This window comes from Molossus molossus, unplaced genomic scaffold (genome assembly GCF_014108415.1).
Source record: "Molossus molossus isolate mMolMol1 unplaced genomic scaffold, mMolMol1.p scaffold_m16_p_1, whole genome shotgun sequence".
Lineage (NCBI taxonomy): Eukaryota > Metazoa > Chordata > Mammalia > Chiroptera > Molossidae > Molossus > Molossus molossus.
The window spans coordinates 55,635,814-55,660,666 of record NW_023425344.1 but is presented as its reverse complement, the minus strand read 5'-3'; the positions used below and the strand labels follow the sequence as shown (position 1 = coordinate 55,660,666).

General features: G+C 38.4%; 1 protein-coding gene across 1 annotated transcript in view; it reads left to right on the top strand.

Moving 5' to 3' along the window:
- SDAD1 (SDA1 domain containing 1) overlaps window positions 1–19,212 on the top strand; it is a 32,458-nt gene extending 13,246 nt beyond the window's left edge. The window contains exons 10-22 of the mRNA XM_036274974.1: window positions 360–429; window positions 1,318–1,421; window positions 2,960–3,017; window positions 4,991–5,049; window positions 5,637–5,713; window positions 7,042–7,139; window positions 7,252–7,328; window positions 8,233–8,362; window positions 10,095–10,189; window positions 10,314–10,504; window positions 10,612–10,696; window positions 11,817–11,978; window positions 15,865–19,212. Of these exons, the coding sequence (XP_036130867.1) occupies window positions 360–429; window positions 1,318–1,421; window positions 2,960–3,017; window positions 4,991–5,049; window positions 5,637–5,713; window positions 7,042–7,139; window positions 7,252–7,328; window positions 8,233–8,362; window positions 10,095–10,189; window positions 10,314–10,504; window positions 10,612–10,696; window positions 11,817–11,978; window positions 15,865–15,912 (1,254 nt within the window). The 3' untranslated portion in view covers window positions 15,913–19,212. The remainder of the gene's footprint in view (window positions 1–359; window positions 430–1,317; window positions 1,422–2,959; window positions 3,018–4,990; window positions 5,050–5,636; window positions 5,714–7,041; window positions 7,140–7,251; window positions 7,329–8,232; window positions 8,363–10,094; window positions 10,190–10,313; window positions 10,505–10,611; window positions 10,697–11,816; window positions 11,979–15,864) is intronic.
- The last annotated feature ends 5,641 nt before the right edge of the window (window positions 19,213–24,853 follow it).

Genomic DNA, 24,853 nt, shown 5'->3' with positions numbered 1-24,853 from the left:
CTTTAATTTATTGATTTATTATTTTTTAAATCCTCACCCAAGGATATCTTTCCAGTTAATCTTCAAATAGAGTGGGAGGGAGGGGGAGAGAAAGAGAAACAATGATGCAAGAGAGACACATCAGCGGCTGGGCTGCCTCCCGCACTACCCCAACCAGGGCTGGGGACTGAACCATAACTAAGACATGTGCCCTTGACCAGAATCAAACCCAAGACTCTGTGGTCCTCAGGCCGATGCTCTAACTGCTGAGCCAAACCTGCCAGGGTTGATAACAGCTTTTAAAAAGCACATTAGCACATTTAAGCGAAGAGCCTCATTACTGTAATTCAGAAAGTAAATATTTTTCCTCTCCCTTTCAGAAACAAAAGAAGAAGAAAAAACCAGAGGTGTTTAACTTTTCAGCTATTCATTTGATTCATGATCCCCAAGGTACTATAATTATGACTTCCCAAACTCATTGTTGGCCTGATCTCTGCCTTTTTAGTTTCTTACCTTCCGAGTTACCAGGGAATATAAGATCCCTGACGCTCATTAGACAATCAGTAAATACTTAGTTGTTACTAGTTGGTTGTAGCCTAGAAAATTATGTTCCGAAGCAATGATTCTCAGCGCACAGCAAAATAAGAAAATTGTGGAAGAACAGCTCTCTCTGAAATTTTTATCTTTAACAACACAATAATGGTAGGGCATTGTGCTTGATCAAATGAAAAATTGACAGTCTTTTTGTTGGTCGTATTTTTTAAAACTGACCTGTGGAAACCAAAAGTTTGGGGAATGATGTTCTAGAACACCAGTTCTCAAATTGGAACTTAAATGCTCTGGGTGCCTTAACATACAGCATTGTTTGCTGGCCCTTTCTCTAGGTCAGAGTTTCTCAAACTTTAAGGTACATATGAATCACCTGGGGATGCTGTTAAAGTGCTGATTGATTCAGTAGGTCTGGGGTGGGGCCTGAGATTCTGTATTTCTAATAACCTATCATGTGGACCAGCTGCTGGTGGTCTGTGACCACATGTTGAGAAGCTGAAGTTGCAGAAAAATTGTTGAATAGCGCAACTATTAAACAGTCACTCAACATAATGCTGAAAATCTTAGAAATCCTTAAGACTTGATTTTGGTCACTATTGAAACTATTGACCTGTGTGTGAATCTTTTTACCTTCTGTTATACTGCTGCTTTTACCATCCTGGTTCAGTGGCGTGATTTCAGGCACAGTCATACCAGTCACTGATCTAACTACTGCCTTCCTCTACATCTGTTAGATAATGCTGTACAGACAATGGACCCACAGTGTACTTCTCTGCTACTCTCTTCTAGATTTTGCAGAAAAACTACTAAAGCAGCTAGAGAGCTCCAAGGAGAGGTTTGAAGTGAAGATGATGCTCATGAACCTCATTTCCAGATTGGTGGGAATTCACGAGGTACATATTAGAAACAGAATTATACTTTGTAAAAATAAATCCACTAAGGTAGAGGAGTGGCTTAATTTTACCTCCCCACCCCAAAACATTTAACTTCTTACAATTTAGAGATACTCTGAAAATAACTGTTTTTATTGTTTTTTAGTATGGATATTAAATTGTATGTATGTTTAGTTTATGGGCAGACTATTTTGTGTTCTATTTTTCTAATTTCCTTTTATTCAACTTTATTTCACATATACATTTTTCTGAGCCAACATAACCTACATATTTTTATCAACTATTACTATATTTTGCAGTTTGTTTATTTCTTCATAGCTTTCCTGACTTCCAGACCACTCTAGTGGGAGATTGTCATGTTTGCAAAGCCAAATTTTGTGCTCATTTATTTTATATTAAATTAGCTTGCAAGAGCTCCTTGGTGGTGTAATGTATATATATTGTGTATACTTAAGGAAACTTCACACATACTCTTGGACCAATGCCATTATAGAAGAGATTCCAAAAAATTTAGGCCATAAAAAAATGACCATTATCATTTTGCTCTTGGGACTAGTGCTGCTGTTCTGAAAATCATTGAATATGTTGCTTTCTTTGAAAAAAATTGTAATTAAGAAAGAAAACAGGTTTGGCTTATTTATTGAAAATCAAACAGTTTAGACATATATTAACTAAAAAATGAAAGTATACATGAGTGAAAGTACTCATTCCCTTTCTCTAAGAAAAACAATATTTTGGCGAATAAATTGCTTTTTCTCCATTGTACAGACCTAAAGCAGGATTACCAAGTCAATTCTTGATGTATTTGTATGGTAATTTTATGCCCAACCTGAATTTGAGCTTGATAAGAAAGCATAAGTAACTTATAATTTAAGCATAGTTTGGTAGAAATGATACCTGAGTTTTACAACTGACTACAATTGAACATCCATCCTTCTATTGAACCCAAGCCTTCCTTGTTACTTCACTGGCCATGGTTTTGCTCTGTGGCTAAAATAGAAAAAAATTAATTTGTTCTCGAATAATGAATTTTGATAAAGTCCAGTCCATCTCCAAAGTTTCTCTTCTTGAAGTTGAAAATTGGTATTGTTTGCCCTGAATGGTGTGACTCCATTGGTTGGAGTGTTATCTTGTACACCAAAAAGTGGCAGGCTCAATCCCTGTCGGAGAACAACTGATCTATGTGTGTCCCCCCCCCCCCGCCCCCCGGTCTCAAATCAGTTTTAAAAATTGCATTTACTTTGATAACTTGACCCATATCACCTTGATTAGGTAGACTCCAGAGTGATAGTGTTTTTTCTCTAAATAGAGCTCAGAGTAATTACTTCAAAGTGGTTGGTCTTGCATCTAATAATAAAAAAAGAATTGTGTGGGAGGGTTTTGTGTGTGTGTGTGTGTGTGTGTGTGTGTGTGTGTGTGTGTGATCAGATTATACTAGATACTATTCAGATTTGAACTTGGTGATATAATTGCATTTGGAAAAACGAACCTATAGCTTTAATTACATAAACATTAAAGTCTGCATTTCCCCCCCACAGCTTTTTCTCTTCAACTTCTATCCCTTTGTGCAAAGGTTTTTGCAGCCCCACCAAAGAGGTAAGCCTCCTACTTGCCATGTCCCTTTGGTAGCCTTGGAGTTAAAATGACAATCCAGAATTTTTTGTTCTGGAGTTGTTGCTTCCTGCACGATCCCAACTGGGTTTGGGGATCAAACCTGCAACCCAGGTGCGTCCCCTTGACCAGAATTGAACCCACAACCTTTTGGTAATGCTCTAACTGCTGAGCCAAAGTGGCCAGGGCTGTATTATATATTTTATTCTTACATAAAGTAAGCTAGAGAAAAGGCAGTGTTATTAAGAAAAAGACTGATGAATCTCAGAGGTGTGGAGGGGAGGAAGAAATAAACCAAAGAATATATAGACATAGGTCATGGACACAGACAATAATGTGGTGAAGGCCTGTGGAGGGCGGGGGCAGGGTGGAGGCAGGCAAAGGTGGGGTGGGAATGGGGGATATATGTAATAGAATCAATAATTTGAAAAAGAAAAGTATAAGGAAGGTGGAGGAGGTGGCTCTCCCTTCATCCTCCACCTGTGTAGGATGGGCTTTGGCCAAGGTCCCTTCCAGAATGGAAGGATTCTTCCCTTTTAATTCACATTATCTCCAATCTCGCTGCACCCGGGATGTGAGAAAATCTATAGTATCTACTAAACATACGATGGTGTCCCTGAAACTACCAACCTAAACCCCATGGCAGTGTAACCAGGTGATACTTGATAACTCAGACATAAACTTAAGAAAAGAAGGGTGGAGGAAAGGAAGGAAATAAGACAGAAAAACCAGGCATGTTCTTCTTGGTCTTAAAGGAAAGGGGTTTAAAGACATCAAATAGAAATGTTATCTTTGCTTTACTTGTATGCCTTTATTCTTTTTGATTTACAAATAAGATCACTACATTGAAAAACTTACAGGGAAAAAAGAAGTTTGAATCCCAATAAAAACTAAAGTAAAAAATAAAAAATAATAAAGAAGAGAAAATACATTTATTGTATTTATTGAAAAAAGTCCACATGTAAGTGTACCCATGAAGTTCAAACCCATGTTGTTTAAGGGTTAGCTGTATGTAGGGAAAAACAGTCTATAAACAGGGTCAGGTACTATATGAGGTTTCAGGATCTACTAGGGGTCTTGAAATGTATCCCCTGCAGATGAGATGAGATGACTGTAATGCCATAAATTCTTATGTGGAAAATTCTAAAATAGAAGTTTGACCTTTTTCTATGATTTGGTAATAGATATTAGGATTTTATCTTACTGTTCTCATTGCCCTCACATGTATTCGCAAGAGAGATGGTTGCTTTTGTTTTCTAACTTAAACCAAGTTAGGAAGGAATTGAACATTTTTTGAAAATCTAACATGAACCAAGCACTGTGCTAAATGCTTTATATACATAATCTCATCTAATCCTCTCTCCAGGCCTGTTAAGTATAGGGAAATAAAAGGCCAAGATTACTCAGCAAGTAAATGACAAATTAGGATTCAGCTCACTCGTTTCTTTTGCCAAAGGCCTTGTTCTTTATAAATACTGCCCTTTGTAGGGAGACTGTATGTATATATGTATGTTTATATTTATTCACTTACTGAGTGATTTCTAGGCAGGGCACTGCATTAGACATGAAGAATTTCACAGTAAACATAAGGCAACATCCCTACCTTCATATATCTTACATTCTAGAGGGAGATCCAGAGAGTGCTGTGTATATGTCCAGGTGAAGACAAGAGTTTTGAGGAAAGAAGAAGCAAAATAAGGACAGTAGGGAGTGCTGGGGCAGGTTCTATTTTTAGATTGTGTGGTTAGGAAAGACATTTTGATAAGGCAGTAATTGAGTAGGGACTTGAAGGAAGCAAGGGAACCATGCAGATATCGGGGGGTTGAGTATGCCCTGTGGAATAAGCAACAATAGTATTAAGGCCAGAATGTCCTTGCCATGTTTGCTATAGTCCACTTATAGTCCAGAGGGTAGAGCAATAAATCAACTATGACCTTTCTGACCTCTTACATTTTTAGAAGTAACAAAGATCCTTCTGTTTGCTGCACAAGCATCTCATCACTTAGTGCCCCCAGAGGTGAGAACTCTTAAACCTTCCTTCTGTCTGGATCTAGTGCATGATGCATATTAGCGTTACTATTAAGTATCACGTGGCTTTTCCCACAGGAATAACTGCTCCCCACCCCCCAAGTGAGTAAAAGCGACATTAACTTTTAAGGAGATATACACAGAAGTTTAGTTATAGAAACTGAAAACCAATTTATTATAGAAAATAAACTTTATATTAAGAATTCTGATTTTAATTGCTCGATTTTATGACAAGGTTGAGAATGTCAGTAAATTTGTAGTGATTATTTTTCAAAGCTCATAGTTCCTTTTTTTGATTGAAACTGTATTTGTATTGGATTTTCCTGGGTCAAAGCAATTTCTTTAATTTATATAAAAAACTAACTTTAAAGGAGAGCAAAATGTAATCTGAAGTTAGCCAAGAAGACTAAAACCCAAAGTGGAGTATTTTTTCTTCCTCAGTGTTATTTCCTTTCAATTCCCAAACTGAAGGTGGAACACTGTTTTTCTACTATGAATAATCTATTGTTCTTCATCCTCAAATGTTTGAGTAGATACAGATATTTTACCAGCACTTTTCTTTTATTCTCAATTCAGATCATTCAATCATTGCTGATGACTGTGGCCAACAATTTTGTTACCGACAAGAACTCTGGGGAAGTCATGACAGTAGGGTATGTAGAACATGGCTGGAGGCACTGGGTATGTTTTTTTTTTTTATCCTCACCCGAGGACATTTTTCCATTTTTTGTTCAGATAGAGTGGGGAGGGGAAGAGAGAGAGAGAGAGAAACATCGACCTGAAAGGAACACATTGAGTGGTTGCCGCCCGCACGACCCAACCAGGGCCGGAACCAAACTGCAACCGAGGTACATGCCCTTAGTGGGAACCAAACCCCGTCTCTCTAGACCGCAGGCCGACGTTCTACTGCTGAGCCAAACTGGCCAGGGCTGGATATGTTTTTAATGTACTTTAAAACATAATGTAGATTTGCTTTACATGACCAGGATATAAGATTTCAGCTAGCAATGTGGCTGGCCTCTTGGAAAGCAGTTTAAAGTATACTTTGGTCTTCTCAGGAGGTTTAATATTTTTATTTTATTAGTCAGAATTTTCAGGAGGGAGTCAGAGAAAAGATATTTGTCTTTCTAATCAACATTTTGTTTTTTTACTAGCTTTACTCTTTCAAATGAATGATTTTTTTGGCAATCTAAGCATTTTTCTTCTGTCTCTACCCTGAATTCATGTCTTCCAACAAATGATTTGTTATTGAATCACTCTTTAATCGCTAGACAGTTCAATAACTTTTTGATTCACTCAAAAATGCTTAATGAGTGTAAGCACTGATTTAATAATTATCTAATCTGTCCTGGTAACTAAGCAGTATGTTAAGAGCTGGGATAACAACCCTGAAGATCTTTAGCTTTTCTTATTTGACCTAGTTGCTTCTCCCCTTAGAGCTGGCGAATAAATGCTGCCATTATTTACTTTACAAAGAAGATAGTGTTTCTTATTTCACTAGTAGAGGAAATGGCAGTAAGCTATCTGGAACAAAGCCCTGTAAGGCTGCCCACCCTCACATTCTCTCCGATGCTGCAGTTTTAGAGACCTAAGCTCTGTAAAACCCACTTCTATTCTTTTTAGTCTTTTTAGGAAACGTTCTTAGGTTGAACCATATGAAATTGCCATTTGGGTTTTTTTTTTTGTTTTTTTGTTTTGTTTTTTGTTTTATCTTCACTTGAGGACATTTTTCTATTTTTTGTTCAGGTAGAGTGGGAGGGGGATAGAGGAAGAGAGAGAGAAACATCGATGTGAAAGGGACACATCGAGTGGCTGCCACCCGCACGACCAACCAGGGCCGGGGACAAACTGCAACTGAGGTACATGCCCTTAGCGGGAACCGAACCCGGGTCTCTCGGGACTGCAGGCCAACGCTCTTAACTGCTGAGCCAAACCGGCCAGGGCACCATTTGGGTTTTTTAATTCATTTTTGCTTTTCTAGAATCAATGCTATAAAGGAGATAACAGCTCGATGTCCTCTAGCCATGACTGAAGAACTTCTCCAAGACCTGGCTCAGTATAAAACACACAAAGATAAGAGTAAGTTGCATGTTAGTCTCTGTAGACCAAAGAATATAGAGTGATTCATTTTTTAAAAATCTCAATAGACTCTTTCCTCTGGAGTTTCTAAATTAAAGATATGATTTTACAGATGTAATGATGTCTGCTAGAACTTTGATTCAGCTTTTCCGAACACTGAATCCACAGATGTTACAGAAGAAATTCCGGGTAGGTAAAGCATGCATATGCCGATCTAAAGGTTATGGTCTCAGAAGATGAGAGTAATGTCCTACAATTTGAGTTTTAGTATTTGTGATGCTTATGTTATGAGTTTTAATGATATGCATAGTTTTATTTATTCATTCATTCATTTATTTATATTCTCATCCGAGGACATTTTTGCATTTATCTTCAGATAGAGTGGGAGGGAGAGAGGGAGAAAGAGAGAGAGAAAAATCGATGTAAGAGAGACACATCGAGTGGTTGCCACTCACATGACCCCAACCAAGGCAAGGGACAAACTGCAACCGAGGTATGTGCCCCTAGCGGGAACCGAATCTGGGACTCTTTTGTCCGTGGGCCAATGCTCTAACCGCTTAGCCATACTGGCCAGGACCATAGTTTTATTCTTTAAGCTCAGAATACATTTGATTGAAAACCATTGCCTTAAATATTCTGTAGTTGACATGTGCTTTGATGATGACTGAGTCTTAAAGATTAGTCAGACTGTTTCACCTTAAAAGCTTTTGACATCATTAACTAATTGGAATATCAAAGATCAGTCAGTAGCTGATGTCAGTATTGAATGGACAATCCGCAGGCAGATACCACCTCTTTGGAGTTGGGAGGGGAGAGAGATGTATGTATGTGACAGAGTCTTGGTGATCTCAAGACTTAAGAATTGGAATGGTTATTCTCTAATAACTTCCAGTTTTCCGATCTGGATCAGAAGAGAGCAGGAAAATAGTGGACAGAGTTCTGGCTCAGGGATTTACTTTGACTGTTTTTTTGTCATTTGATTATTTCATTTTTTGTGATTCTCCCTTCTAAATTCATAATTCTAGAGAATCCTTTTCATGAATAATGTTTTACAATCTAAGGACCATGTTAAAAACAATTTCCTTACCTCTAGGGTAAACCTACAGAGGCCTCTGTAGAGGCAAGAGTACAAGAATATGGAGAATTAGATGCTAAAGATTACATTCCGGGAGCAGAAATTCTGGAAGTTGAAAAAGAAGAAGAGCATGTTGACAATGACGAAGGTTCATTTTTATTTCACCATTATTCGGGATATAATCACTTCTGTATCTGTATTGACCTTGAAATCCTTATGTTGTTTGAACATTCATTCAGCAGATATTTATTGAGCAATGACTACATACCAGTCACTGTAACAAGCATTGGGGATCAAATGAGCATGGTTCCCAATTTTAGGGAACTTACATTCCAGTGTAGGAGATACCTTTTCATGTCCTTCAGGTGGCTGCCCCTTATCAGAGGTATGCTGGTCCCTTGGGAAAGATAATGTGTTTTTGTTTGTTGCCTGGAAAAAAATGTTGAGGTATTTATTAGACCTTAGCAATCTTCTAAGATTCTTCTGCTGAAAGAGAATGCTTGTTGAATTTGTTGAAGAATGCTTGAGGAACTCCATTCTGACTTCTAGGGTTAGCCTTTATTACGTTGGTTGCTTAAGCCAAGTCTTCTTCCTATTCATTCATGCATGATGTCAACAAAGGTTTCTTAAGCATTAGCTGTGGAATGGCCAGTGTCAACACAAAGATAAATAATATGGTTTCTGCCCTGAGGGCCTTTCATAAAGAGCTGAGAATGAAGTATTAATAGGATTTATGATTGGAGTGGGACATAAGGGCAGGAGAGAGAGAGGTCAGGTCCACCTCATAGGTTTTAAAAAGGCCTCGAGATGGTGACCCACGAACCATATTTTGAATTATAAGTGAGGAATGGTAGAACAATGGAGACTTTCCAGGCAAACTGTAAGCAAAATCCTGAAGGATTTGGGAAACTATTATAGTATAGAATATAAAGTGGGATATAGCCAGGTAGTAGACTAGAGACTGAGTTGGGACCTTCTCGTGACTGGTTGTGTATGTGCCATACCAAAGGGCTGGGACACTGTATTATAGAACACAGGGAACCACCGAAATTACAAGTATCTGATTTTGAAATCTTTCTGTGGTGGCTCCATTAAGAACTCTAATACCACTTTATTGTGGTGTCCACAAATTGTTTTTTATTTTGTTTTGTTTTAAATGTGTTTTTATTGATTGTTTTTAGCGTGAAAAAAAGGGAGAGGGAGAGAAAGAGAAACATTGATGAGAGAGAAACACCCATCAGCTGCCTCCTTCATGACCCCTACTAGGGATCAAGCTCAAAACCCGGGCCTGTGCCCTGACTGGGAATTGAATTAGCCACCTCTCAGTGCATGGGACAATGCTTAATTAACTGAGCCACACTGGCCAGGGCTGCAAGGTTTTTCAACATCCAAAATCTTCCACCTCAGTTCTCTGAATGACTGTTTTTAACTAGTTTCTACAAACATTTATTAAACTGCTTAGAGGAGTTAAATACTTGCTGTGTAGCCAAGATAACTGCAGTTTTGATATACATGGTTTGGTGGAAAGAACATGGCCTCTGGAGTCAGACATGATTTTCAGGATTTCAGTGTACATTGCATTTTCTGACTGGCTTAGGACAGGTTACTTAACTCGAGAATCCGTTCCTCTTCTGTTGAGGTGTGAGGGTTCAAGAAAGTAAAGTTTTGGCTTAGGGTAGATACTTGGTCAGTGCTTATTTCCCATTCCTTCAATTAATTCAATTGATGTGGCTTATTTGACAATAAATACTGCTCAGTTCTTGTTTTGTAGAACATCTATTTGAGGTCCACACCCTTACTTTTCTTTCACCTCATTTATCTCCACTTACCATGAGTACTCAACATAAAGTGGCAGACTAACAGTGTGCTGCCTCACACAGATGGGTGGGAGAGTGCCAGTCTCACTGAGGAGGAAGATGACGACGGTGAGTGGATTGACGTGCACCACTCTTCCGATGAAGAACAGCAAGAAATCGTAAGTCTCAGAATGTCTTTCCATCAGTGCATCACTCCAATGTTTACTAATTTACGCAGGGCCTTTTTGGGATTAAACTCTCACCTGAGCTAGTAAACATAAAGCCTTTGTTGTGTCCTTAAAGTCCAGGAAGCTGAACAGCATGCCCGAGGAGGAGCGGAAAGCCAAAGCTGCAGCTGTCAGCACCAGCCGAGTTTTAACTCAGGAAGACTTCCAGAAAATCCGGCTGGCCCAAATGAGGAAAGAACTTGATGCTGCCCCTGGGAAAGCCCAAAAGAGGAAATATATTGAAATAGACAGTGATGAAGAGTCCAGGTACAACAGCACGTACCCCAGGTCTTCAATGAGCTCACATGGTAATGAAAGTATTAGGGAGAGGAATTCCACTCTTGTTTCATGCTATCTGTTTTCCTTCATCCTAGGGGCGAGTTACTTTCTCTTCGGGACATTGAACGCCTTCATAAAAAGCCAAAGTCTGACAAGGAGACCAGACTAGCAACTGCAATGGTGAGTGAGGCGTACTGTTCCCTTGTCCTTTAAACAGAAAACAAAGAAATGAAATATGACCCAGAACTTTTTTTTTTTTTTATCCTCACCCGAGGACATTTTTCCATTTTTTGTACAGATAGAGTGGGAGGGAGAGAGAGGAAGAGACAGAGAGAGAGAAACATCGATGTGAAAGGGACACCTCGAGTGGCTGCCACCGCACACCAACCAGGGCCGGGGACAAACTGCAACCGAAGTACGTGCCCTTAGCGGGAACCGAACCCGGGTCTCTCCGGACCGCAGGCCGATGCTCTAACCGCTGAGCCAAACCGGCCAGGGCTGACCCAGAACTTGTATAGGCACAGAATGGTAGTATTTTATTATAGTGTTTTAAATAAAGGTACAGTATACTGAACATAGAATGAAATGCACAGGTATGAGGTATTCAGTTAGATGAGTTTAGCAACTAGGTAACCATGTAACCGCCATCCAGAACATGTTGTGGAGCACAGAAAGCTCTGTTACATGCTCGTGGTGTCAGGGAGGCTCAATACACTTATCAAAGCTATCGGAAAAGCAGGGGAATGTTCACAGTCCTGAATGAAAAGCCAGACAGTTGGATTGGCCTTTGGGAAGTACTGTGTGACTGCACCCTGCCTACATTTTCTGTACCTTTGCTTGTTTCAGGCATCAGACCCTGCTGGCTCCACGTCACCCTCTGCATTCCATTTGTACTAAAACCTGTTTAGATACGTTAAAAAACCCATGTTCTTCCTCCTCCACACCTTTGCGTGTACTGTTATTCCTATTTCCTGAAATGCTCTACTGCGTTTTCTCCTCCTCCTCCCCACCCCTCAACCCTGAATGCCTTCACCCTATAAAAAACAGTTCTTAGGTCTCCCTTTCTAGGAAGTTCCTCAGACCACACCAGGCTGACTTATGACCTTTTCTTCCACTGAGCTCCACTTGCCCCACTGCAGTACATCATGGTCCATTTCCCCTGGACTGAGTCAGCGGGGAGTGAGGACTTTGTTCCGTTCATCTTTGTGTCCTTGGCATCCAGTAGAGCACTTGGCACAGAAGAGACATGTATGCTGATTAGGTAACTCCTGAATTGTTTTGTGTATGTGTGTGCTGATAGGCTGGAAAGACAGACCGAAAAGAATTTGTGAGGAAGAAAACCAAAATGAATCCATTTTCCAGTTCCACAAATAAAGAGAAGAAAAAACAAAAAAACTTTATGATGATGCGGTATAGCCATAATGTTCGTTCAAAAAATAAGCGTTCCTTCCGAGAAAAGCAGGTGAGTTCAACCTGAAGCTTGGTATTGACATTTTAAAACAATTTTACTTTGGGATGGACTTATGCCTCCTAAAGACCTTGCGCCACTGTGTCTTAGGGTTAATGGGGAGAGTTATCGGAGAGGTGGAAGATAGGGCATGCAAGTCCTTGACCTGACTTGGTTGAGATTTATCTGTGTGACCAAAGGGGAATCTGTTTTTCTCCTCTATAAGTAAAAGGGTACAGAGCATTCCCTTGCTAAAATGTTCTGGCATTGATGTGATAGAATATCAAAATTAACTGAATAAGAATTTTTGAGTGCTTATTATTTGGTAGTCTTTGATTATTATTTTTTATTTTTTGCACTTATCTTCAGATAAAGCAGGAGGGAAAGAGGGAGAAAGAGAGAGAGAGAGAAACATCGAGTGGTTGCCACTCACACGACCCCAACGGGGGCCGGGGACAAACTGCAACCGAGGTACGTGCCCTTAGCGGAACCGAACCTGGGTTCTCCGGACTGCAGGCCGACCCTCTAACCTCTGAGCAAAACCAGCCAGGGCATGTCTGGTAGTTTTTTAAAAGCAACAGTTATGTGTGGTAATAGCTCAGAAACAGTTTTAGTAAAGCATGCAAACTAAAGGCTCTGTTGTTAGTATGTGCCCTTTTGCAAAGCCTTTATGTTTACAGACCTTTGGGATTCCATTTTATCCATTTTTTGTCTTTCATGGTTAGTCTTGTGATGGGCTTTTTATTTCAGTAATTCACTGTAGTGAAACCAATTTATATTTTAATGTCTTTTTCTACGGGAGGTACACCAAAGTGTATCTAACTATATTCTGAAGAATCTCCAGGAAATCTGGTCAAGGGTAAACTAGTCCCACATTCTGAATCGGTGTTCCAAAATGCTAGCCAAGGATAAGCCTTCTAGGCCTGAATGTAATGGCCAGGTCTCCAGGGTAATGCTCTGTCCATGTGGGAACCAAGCCAGTATTAATTGAATTAAGTATTAATTAAATCCTCACCCGAGGATATTCATTTAACTTCAGATGGAGTGGGAGGCGGGAGGGGGAGAGATAGAGAGAGAGACACTGACGTGAGAGACTCATCGATTGGTTGCCTTCCACATAACCCCAACTAGGGCCAGGGATTGAATTACAACCGAGATACATCCCCTTGACCGAAATTGAACCCGTGACTCTGGTCTGTGGGCTGACGCTCTAACTGCTGAGGAAAACCGGCCAGGTGCCATTTAAAATCTATTGTCTGTTTATTTAATCTTTCTAGTTCTAAACTGTTTAACAATATTATGTAAATAGTAAAATGACAGCATTTGAATAGAAGTTGTTGAAGTTACGGGAAAAGGAAAGGTGCCATTTAATATTTAAAATTTTCCAATTCAATTTAAATTCATAGTTGAATTTATTAATTCCATTAGTTTATCCTTCACTAGACCTTTGTAAGAGTTTAGGGTAGAGGAAATAGTAGTAGTTGATAGGCCTTGCTTCATTATGAGGTTTTTGTGATCTTCCTACATTTTAGCGACTTCCTCTGTTTTTTAGCATGCCTTTTTTGGCATGATAGAGAAACCTGGCTTTGTTCCTACTCAACATATTTATTTCCTCAGCATACAGCAATATGAGGAGGTACTGTGATTAAACTGATTTTACAGTTGAGAAAATAAGACAGATGAGTCTGAGAAATACCTTCTTGGCCATGCAAATTAGGTTAAAATGAAAGTATTAATTTATTCTGCCTATCCACAAGAAATATCAAGATATGATCTAAAGGCAAGAGCTTATAACTTAAAATCATAAAATGTAAAAACTTTGAACATTTAGAGGTAGAGCCAGGCAACTCCCCACCCTGACCCCCAAAAAATGAATACATATCTTATTATAATTCAAAAGTGACAGATCTTTAAAAGTTTCTCGGAATCCAAGAGTGGTGCTTGGGAATTGGAATAGTATTCATCATACACTTAAGACATGTACGCTGACCTTGGTTATCTTTTTTTAACTTTGGATTTATTTTTCTGTTTTATTTATTTTCTTCTGGGACATGTAAAACTTTTAAGAACTTTCATAGGTTCACTTTGAACATTGATTGTGTAGTCTTCCTTTTCTTCAGTTCTTAAACTCTTCATTTTTAAGTTTAGGAACCCAGTTCCTGTGGTTAGGGAAGAACCACATGGGATTAAAGTCTGGGACCAGTCAAATTAGAATACATAATTCACTACTTTAATTTAATCATAAATATATCCGTCAACTTACCAAGTCAACACCAATAGGAATCCCTCATTTGGGATGTGCTAAAGAAGGAAACTTCATTCAGTATAAAACAGCTCGATTATGATATAGCCCTGAGGCCCGGCCCCTCTCTAGCTAAACAGCCCTGCTCTGCTCCTGGATGGTCTACTTTACTACATGCTGGTCTGCTTTGCACTGCACTAGTCTGGTCTATTTTGCTGTGCTCTGGCAAGATACCTTTGGTGTTTCAGCTCAGCCAGGGGGAGACCCAGTCTTTTTTTTTTAATCCTCATCTGAGGACATTTTTCCATTTTTTGTTCAGATAGAGTGGGAGGGGGATTGAGAGAGAGAGAAACATCGACGTGAAAGGGACACATCGAGTGGTTGCCACCCACACAACCCAACCAGGGCCGGGGACAAACTGCAACTGAGGTACATGCCTTTAGCAGGAACCGAACCCGGGTCTTTCTGGACCGCAGGCCAATGCTCTAACTGCTGAGCCAAACCAGCCAGGGCGGGACCCAGTCTTTAGTGGAAAGGGAAAGTGCACTCCCAGAGCTAGAGAGGAGATGGCTTATAGGGACTGGAGTCCTCACCCTGACTCCTGATTCATCTGTCCTCATGCAAATAAGGTCTCCAAATTTTCGAAGCTTAATTGGTTCAAAACCTGTGGTCAGAATAGAACCACTCTGATTGGTCAGAGCTGCACAACTCCGATTGAATGGGGAAAGCCTCAGCCCTATTGGTTGAAATAGGATCCCGAGAACTACATTATAAAGGCCGGCTCAGATCTCAGATGGTGGAAGCACAGTGCAGGCAGGCATTTCAGTGCTGAGACAGGCAGATCAGTGCAGGCTTCTTCCTGAAGTGCAGTTTGCATGAGAGCCCCCTGTGCAGAACAGCTGCTAGGCTCTGCTTTGTTTTATTTTTTAATTTTGAGCCCAGCTAACCACCAGGAGTCCTTCTTAGTAGGTACCTTCTTTCTCAGGGTTCACACCTCCAAGACAAAATAATTAAACAACTTACTAATTAGCCCATAGTAACTAAAATAAATATTTTTGTCTTAAAACACAATTTTCGGGATTCTGAGTTAATTTTAATAATTACTTATTGTAAAATGTTCTTAGTTTATTTATTGCATTAAATAAACCCATTTGAAAATCTGCAAATACAGGGAACATTTTTCTTGTGTTCTAAATTATATATTATAGACATCTGTATATGGTCCTGTGTGTGCCATATTTAGTGGAATATATGTGATCTTGAAAGAGGTGATTTTGAAAAAAAAATCTGTTTTCCTGTTGGCTTTTAGACAGTGTGTTCCACCCATAACTGTAGAGTATTAACTGTATAGACTAGAGAAGTACCTTGTAATATCTCTGGAGACAGGTAGTGCTCCATCTCTGTCTTCTGTAGCTGCTCTGTTTTAAGCTTTTGTCCAATGGAGTGGGAACAGCATTCAAGAGCTTTGTCTATTTCTAAGCAGTAAGGAGGCCCTAGCCTGGTGACAGATCTGGTCTGTTATGGAATACTTCACTATTTGTAGTTTTTGAGGATAAGGATGATGATTTAGTGATTCCATTTCAGTACACTTTCATATAACCAAATTAGTATAATTGGGTACCCAAGAGTTATGTTTAGTTGTTTTTTCTTATCTTCCAGCTGGCACTACGAGATGCACTTTTGAAAAAGAGAAAAAGGATGAAGTAACCTGGACCTGCAAGATTTTTATTCCAAAGAGAATGCTAAATGTGTGTCATTACTCTGAAAATTAATAAATCAAGAATGTTTACATTAAAAAGTCCAGAAACACTATACTGTGAAAACCAAAGTAAATTTGGTAGCAATTTTGTGTTTATATTTTAGAGATGAGTAATGGTGGTAATCTTAGAAAAGTAAACAGTAGTGATGTTGTAAAATCGTTTTCATTTCTCATTCATGCGAAGAATAAATTACTGAGTGCTTGATATCAGTAGAAGTAAAAATGACCATAATCCCTCATTCAAGGCATTCACAGCTTATTTAGAGGATGTGGGGGACAGAGGTGTGTATATGTGTAGTTGCAGTGCAGTGTAAATAGTTCTGTATTAGAGATAGGTTCATATTTCTATGGGGTCACAGAGGCCTTATAGAAAAGCTCTGCAGGGGACGGGAGTTATATATTCTCTTAAAATGAAACAGGACAGTGTTACAAGAGTAAGAGGTTCTTACTTGTAAATAGGCTTACCTGCTGAAAACAGGTCCCTGCTGTACAGATTTTGGGTAGACAGTTTAGCTCTTTCAGTCCATCCAAAAGATTTAAATATTTTTTGAATACCAGATAAAAACCTTGCTTTTAATATTGCCTTAAGTATAAATAGTAATCTTGGAGAGTCTTTATCATTTGGGCTGCTCACTCTTCCATAGAGGAATAATAAATCAAATTGGTTCCCTTAGCCATTTTTCACCCTTAATATTTTCAGCCTTGTGTCCATAAAAAGGTTTCTAATATCAAACAGGTACTCTTCTATGCGCTGAGCAGCTGTGTTGGTCTCCCTTCCCTGGGTATGCTTGAGTAGATTTCAGGGGACATGAAAGCATGGTTAGTCTCTCTGTTTGCAAGTTGTTGCATTTGGAAAGCTTGGTGCCTTTTACCTCGGATTCTTAGATAATATTGTGGTAGATGAGAAAGTCATTCTTTATTACTTTAAAGTAAAAAGCAATTTTCTGCCCACTCTGAATTAGAAAGCAGCTTCTAAAACTACTTTTATTGTTCCACTCCAGTATCTTCTGATCACTTTCTAAGTTCAACTTAAGTTGTATTTGAATGTGTGACTTTCAAAAAAGAAACTGTGTGACTTTCTCCAACATGCTGGGGATTAGTTGTGAAGACCTTGATGTTTAATGATTAAATTGCACTGGCCTAGTGAGGGGAGCTCTCCGAGTCAACCTTAGCAACTTCAGTGTTTCACACAAAGTGTCCGATGCAAATTTGAATTGTTCAGACTGGAAACTGCTCTTTTCTTTTTGCATTTTTGAACTGAGTGTCTCATGTATCTAGCTCCAGAGAGGGGTAAATAAAATCAAAATGGCATAGCAGCTGGGGACCACACTTGACTGCATGAATTGTAATGGTGCCTGAAAATTTCATCCTTCTGCTAGACTTTTCCATCCCACTTAGATACCAAGAGACCAAAGTCTAGTCAATGTTCTGACTTGTGTTCTGTGACTTCACCCTGCTCTTAACTGAAATTTATATGCAAGATGGAAAACTAGCTGGTTTACAAAGGTGAAGTCTTAAGTCTGTTTTATTTCTTTAATCCCATAGTATTTTATCTCTGTATGGTTTCTTTTATTATATTATGAATCTCTTGAGATTATTTTATGTTTGCTATAAATCTGAAGATCAGGTCCTTACAAGGTTGGCTGCCACCAGCAAAGGCAGAGTGGCCGTTCAGGGTGACTTACCTTGAAGGAGCCACCAGCGTCTCATCTTCAGCTTTTCAGGTTCAAATTTTTGTCAGCTCTGAGAATGGGTCCATTTCTGGGGATGAACTCACATTGTCCAGTGTTTTATATATATATAAATATATATATATGACTGGAATGCTGATGTATTATGTATGTTATCTTAGCAAGTTCCACTGGAAAATAAGCTCCACAAAATAAGCTCCACCTGTGCTATACCCAGGTTCAGCAAATATTTGAAACATGACCTACCTCACTGATTGTTTTGAGATTCTGAGAACTAATATTTATTAGAATTTAGCATGGTATTTGCCACAAAGTAAGCATTCAGTGAATTTCTTATCAAAGTTTAGATATTAATAAGTTTTTATTTTATCTCTTAATGTATTTGAAATGCCGATTGTAGTTGCTACAAATATTTCTTTTACTCCCTCATCCATTTTGGGGGGAACTAGTTTGAAATGCAGAAATGGTATTGAATGTTCACTATATGCAAAGCACCCTGCTAGATGCTGTGTGTGTTGCAAACACAATGTTTGTGCCACATAGAACTTGGAAACCAATGAAGGAAATAGACTTTAAAAATGACTGTATAATACAAGGCCACTTATAGAGCTATCAAAAAAGGCACAGCTTAGGGACAGGGGCATCCTGACAAAGGGACATTTTAGCTGACAGGAGGGTGAAATGCCTGTTTGCTGACAAACTGATGCTTAAGATGAACAGGGCAGCAGTAGGAAATGTATTCCTGAATCATAAAAAAAAAGTTATGGTTTAAAAGTTGGTACAACTTTTTAAAGGCTGTGATTAATATAAATTTCATTTTTATTACTTCATATTCAATTCTTTGAAAATTTATAATCTATGTAGAGTGTTGTATGGCAACTCTGTATTAACCAGAATGTTTAATCAGCTGTAATATTCTGTTCTTCAGACTATAAAACTGTTTTACTAAGTGACAACCTTTATTGTATAAAAATAAAAATTAACTATTGCTTACATATTTTTAGAATGTATTATGAGATTTTTAGAACATGTCGAATAGCAATAAGAAGGTAAGTTACTGACATGGATCCTTTTCTCTTTTTAAAGAAATAACCTTTTCTCTCTTAGTACAGTTTTTGGTCTGTACATATTTAAAACGAAACAAGAACAGAAAGCAGCTTATTCTGTACTATTTAAATATCACATATTTGTATAGGCCACTCGTGATATTTTTATTTCGTTCTGCAAATTCTGCTTTCATTGTTTTGTCAATTTGATCTCAATATGGAAATGGTTAAACTATGGTTTATTCACATGGTGGAATATTATGTAGCCATTAAAATATTTACAATAGGAAATGCTTATAAATGAAAAGAACAAAATACAAAGTATTTATAGTATAATCCAATTACACGTGAGCAGATAGGGAATAATAAAAGTCCAAGAAATATGCCAAATATTAAACATGGTTTTCTTTGATGTTGGAATCATGTGAGAGTTTTTTCTTTCTACTTTACTTTCCGAATCTTTTACAGTGTACATATTTTCACTTATGTCATTGTGTAAGAAGCACTTTTATTTGAGGCCGAAGAATAAAGGTGCCTTAAGACTCACTCTTGTGAATTTTTTTTTAAATCGGAGGGGAATGCACTTAAACCAAGGCAAGGATTAATATGCAAATACACCAGACGAGCCCTGGCCAGTTTGCCTCATCGGTCGGAGTGCCAGCCTGCGGACCAGAGTCCCGGGTGCGGTTCCCGCTAGGGGCACATACCAAAAAAAAAATACACCAGATGAATTGTGGTCCCACCTTCTTTTTTTTAATCCTCACCCGAGGACATTTTCCCATTTTTTGTTCAGATAGAGTGGGAGGGAAAGAGAGGAACAGAGAGAGAGAGAAACATGGATGTGAAAGGGACACATCGAGTGGCTGCCTCCCGCACAACCCAACCAGGGCTGGGGACAAACTGCAACTGAGGTACGTGCCCTTAGCAGGAACCGAACCTGGGTCTCTCTGGACCACAGGCCAATGCTCTAACCGCTGAGCCAAACTGGCCAGGGCTTTTTTCTTTTGGTACGTGCCCCTATCGGGAAACAAACCCGCAACTCTGGTCCGCAGGCCTACGCTCCAACCACTGAGTCAAACCAGCCAGGGAGGGCTGTGGTGTCACCTTCTTAACCACTGCCTTCCATGTGTTTACTGGGGGTGTTAGATGAGACCCTTTCCTCTACCCAGCAATCATCAATGTTAACAAAAGCACTATGTTAGTATAATTCTTAGGGAAAATAAAATTTGTGGTAGGTGCCAAGAACCTAAAAAAGGAGTCATAACCTTTGACTCAAACCCATGTCTGAGAGTCTCTTAAAGAAAATGGTTCAGTATATGCTGAGAGATGTGTTTGGGGCTGTTCTGCTGCAAGAAACTGGATAGCATCTAAAAATAGTGTAACCAGACTCCAGTCTCACATGAGAAGTCTGGAGGCAGACAGTTGCTGATTTGAGCTCCGTGATGCCCTCAGGATCTTAGGCTCCTCTTCTGCCCTGTCATCCTTAGTGTGAAGTCAGACTGGATTCAGATGCTGCCTCTGGCATAGATGTATAAACATGGGCAAGTTACTTAACATTTCTATGCCGAAGTCTCCTTATCTGGAAAAATGGACGTAATAATACTACCTTTACCTTCATAGATATTTCTTATGTGTTTAAGGCAACAAGAAGGGGTGTTGCCACATCTCTTCCTTTTATTAGGAAAACAAAAGCTTTCACAGTACCCCTGCATCTGCTTTCTTTAGGTCTGATTGGCTAGAACTGGATTTCATGGCTACTCTACCAACAAGGGAAGCCTTGAAAGCAAGAAATAGGATTTTTGGCCCCTCAGCTTAGGCACACTATAACCATCCCAACAAAACTGAGTTTCTGTTAGCAAGGAAGAGAGGGAAATGGATTTTAGATAGGCAACTAACAATGTGTACTACAAACTATCTATAGGGAAATAGCCATTGTAACATGAGTTACAATGGCAAAAAATGGGTGCAAAGTCATCTAAAATATGGGGATAGTTAAGCAACTTAGGATATAGTTATTAAATGGAATATTCAACCATTAAACAATCACTGATTAAAAAGTTATTTAAAGGTAAGGTAAATATTGTGAAAAATGGCCCTGGCCAGTTAGGCTCAGCGGTTAGAGCGTCGGCCCGTTGACAAGAGAGGCCGGGTTCAGTTCCCGCTAAGGGCATGTACCTCGGTTACAGTTTGTCCCCAGCCCTGGTTGGGGTCGTATGGGTGGCAACCACTCGATGTGTCTCTCTCATGTTGATGTTTCTCTTCTTCCCTCTCTTTCTCCTGCTCTATCTGAAGATAAATGCAAAAATGTCCTTGAGTGAGGATAAAAAAATATATGTTGTGAAAAATGTTATGCTATTCTTTTTTAAAACAGTATAAAATAATTTTAAACAATTTTTCACATTTTTAGTTGATGAAATGGATGTCTCAAAATTTTTGGAACCAAATGATAGTTCTGTTTTGTTTTTTACCCCACTGTATGTTTTTGCCTCCTTTGTCAAATACTAACTGACCATAAAGGTGCATGGGTTTATTTCTGTCCCTATTCTGGGTTCCCTATTCTGTCCCATTGATCTATATGTTTGTTTTCATGTCAGTACCATGCTGGTTTAGTTACTATCACCGTACAGTATAATTTGATATCAGGTAGTGTGATTCCTCCACCTTTGTTCTTTCTCAATATTGTTGTGGCTCTTTGGGGTCTTTTGTGATTCCATATAAATTTTTGGAATTTGTTCTAGTTCTATGAAATACACCATTGGTAACTTGATTGGAAGTGCATTGAATCTGTAGATTGTTTGGGGTATGGACATTTTAATGATGTTAAGTCTTCCTATCCTTGAACACAGTTTATGCTTTTACTTATTTGTATCTTCAATTTTTTTTTCTTCAGTGTCTTAGAATTTTCTGAGTACAGGTCTTTTACATCCTTGTTTAAATTCATTCATAAATAGATAGATGCAATTGTAAATGGGATTGTTTTCATATGCAACTGATTTCTGGATATATACATATATATAGTATCCTGTTACTTTACTGAATTTATCAGTTCTAGTAGTTTGTTGGTGGATTTTTTAGTGTTCTTTATATACAGTATTATGTCATCTGCAAATGACAGTTTTACTTCTTCCTTTCCACATTAGATGCCTTATATTTCTTGTTTGATTTTTGTGGCTAGGACTTCCAGTACTGTGTCAGATAAGAGTGATGAAAGTAGGCATCCCTATCTAGTTCCAGATCTTAAGGGAAATGATTGTAGTATTTGCCCATTGAGTATGATGGGTGTGGGTTTGTCATATATGGCCTTTGCTGCACTGAGTGTGTCCTTCTATTTCCGCTTGGCTAAGAGGTTTTATCAGATACCTTTTCTGTGTCTGTTGATATGATCATGTGGTTTTTATCCTTCATTTTATGTGGTGTATCACGTTTATTGTTTTGGGAATATTGTGTCAACCTTGCATCCCTGGAATAAATTCCACTTGATCATGGTGTATGATCTTTCTAATGTATTGCTGGATCCAGTTCGCTAATATTTTGTTGAGGATTTTAGCATCTATGTTCATCAGGGATATGATTTTCTTTCTTTATAGTGACTTTATCTGATTTTAGAATTAGGATAATGCTGGCCTCCTAAAATGAGCTTAGGAGTCTTCCCTCCTCTTGAATTTTTTGAGAAGGATAGGTGTTAATTCTTCTTTGAATGTTTGGTAAAATTCACCCGTGAAGCCATCTAGTCCAGGACTTTCATTTGTTGAGAGATTTTTTTTTATTACTACTTCAGTTTCACTAGTTGTACTCTGTCCAGCTTCTCTGATTCATTCTGGTTCAGTTTTGGAAGATTGTATATATCTAGGAATTTATCCATTTTATCCAGATTGTCAATTTGTTGGCATATCGTTGTTCATAATATTTTCTTGTAATTCTTTGTATTTCTTTGGTGTCAGTTGTTACTTCTCTTCTTTAATTTCTGATTTTATTTATTTGGATTCTCTCTTTTTCTAGATGAGTCTGGTTAAAGGTTTGTCAGTCTTGTTTATCTTTTCAAAGAACCAGCTCTTGGTTTTATTGATCTTTTAGACTCCATTTCATTTCTGCTGTGATCTTTATTATTTCTTTTCTTCTAATCACCTTGGGCTTTGTTTGTTGTTCTTTTCCTAGTTCCTTTAAGGGTAAAATTCTATTGTTTATTTGAGATTTTTCTTATTTCTTGAGGTAGGCCTGTAAGGCTATGAATTTTCCTCTTAGACTGCTTTTGCTGTGTCCCATAGATTTTTGAGTTGTGTTCTCATTTTCATTTGTTTCGATTTATCTTTTGAGTCTTCCTTGATCTCATTGTTAACCCATTAATTGTTTAGTAACATGTTATTTAGCATCCATGTCTTTGTGTGTTCTTCAGTGGTTTTTTCCTTGTGATTGATTCTTGTTTCATTTCATTATGGCCAGAGGAGATTTATTGAGACTTATTTTTGTCTTAACATGTGGTCTTAGAAAATGTTCCATGTGCATTTGAAAAGAATGTATATTCTGCTTTGGGGTGAAATGTTCTGACTATATCAATTAAATCCATCTTATTTAGTTTGTTATTTAAGGCCATTGTTTTTTTTTTTGTTGATTTTCTCTGTAAGATCTATCCATTGATATCAATGGGGTGTTAAAATCCCCTACTATGACTGTAATACTGTTGATATCTCCCTTTATATCCATCAAAATATGCTTTACATATTTAGGTACTCCTATGTTGGATGCATAAATGTTTGCAAGGGTTATATCCTCTTGTTGGATTGCTCCCTTTATTATATAGTGTCCTTCTTTGTCTCTTACTATAGCCTTTCTTTTAAAGTCTATTTTGTCAGATATAAGTATTTCTACCCCAGCTTTTTATTTCCTTTCCATTTGCATGAAGTATCTTTTTCCATCCCTTTGCTTTTAGTCTGTGTGTATCTTTTGTTCTGAGGTAGGTCTCTTGTAGACAGCATATGTATAGTCTTGCTTTCAGCAACCCTATGACTTTTGATTGGGGCATTTAAGCCATTTACATTTTTTTTTTTTTTTTAATTTTTTTTATTTTTATCCTCACCCGAGGATATTTTTCCATTTTTTGTACAGATAGAGTGGGAGGGAGAGAGAGGAAGGAGAGAGAGAGAGAAACATCGACGTGAAGGGACACATCGAGTGGCTGCCACCCACACGACCAACCAGGGCCGGGGACAAACTGCAACCGAAGTACATGCCCTTAGCGGGAACCGAACCCGGGTCTCTCCGGACCGCAGGCCGACGCTCTAACCGCTGAGCCAAACTGGCCAGGGCTTAAGCCATTTACATTTAAAGTGATTATTGATGGATACATATTTATTGCCATTTTATTTTTGTTTTCTTCTCCTTTCTACTTCTTTATTCTTATTTATTCTTTTCTTCTTTGAAGGCCCTTTAACATTTCTTGTAATACTGGTGCTAACAAACTCCTTTAGCTTTTTTTTGTCTGGGAAGCTCTTTATTTCTCCTTCAATTTTAAATGATAACCTTGCTAGGAAAAGTAGTAAATGATAGTCTTTACATAATTGTCATTGCCTACACATTCATGAACTCAGACTAAAACTCTCAAGTTGATATCTGCTAAGATAAAGCAAAGACTAGCATGAAAATTTTTAGAGGAGAAGTCAGTAGCTTGTAAGAAAATTCTAGAAAAAAATAGTGGATTTTTAAAAAATTGTTTAAACTTTGTATTGATGTATAATATATACATAAAAGTACAAGTACCATTAAGTGTATTTAAGCTCAACAAATTCTCACAAGTTGAGTACATCCCTGTTATCAGCAACCCAGTTCAAGAAACATTACCAACACCTTGGAAGCCCCTTTTTGAGTGGAGAATTCAACAAATGCTGCAACACCACGGTTCTTAATAGCACAGAGAGTGATGTGTGGGAAAACGGGCATCTGTGATGCCAAGTCAAGCAGGATGATTCAAAAGAGTCTAATTTTGAATGCAAAGTTGTTTATGTGATACCTTAATCAATTTGTTTCACTTTTTATATATGTACAAGAGTAAATATGTGATTTTAAAATATCTGTAAATAGCCCTGGCCAGTTTGGCTCAGCGGTTAGAGCGTCCGCCTGCGGTCCGGAGAGACCCGGGTTCGGTTCCCGCTAAGGGC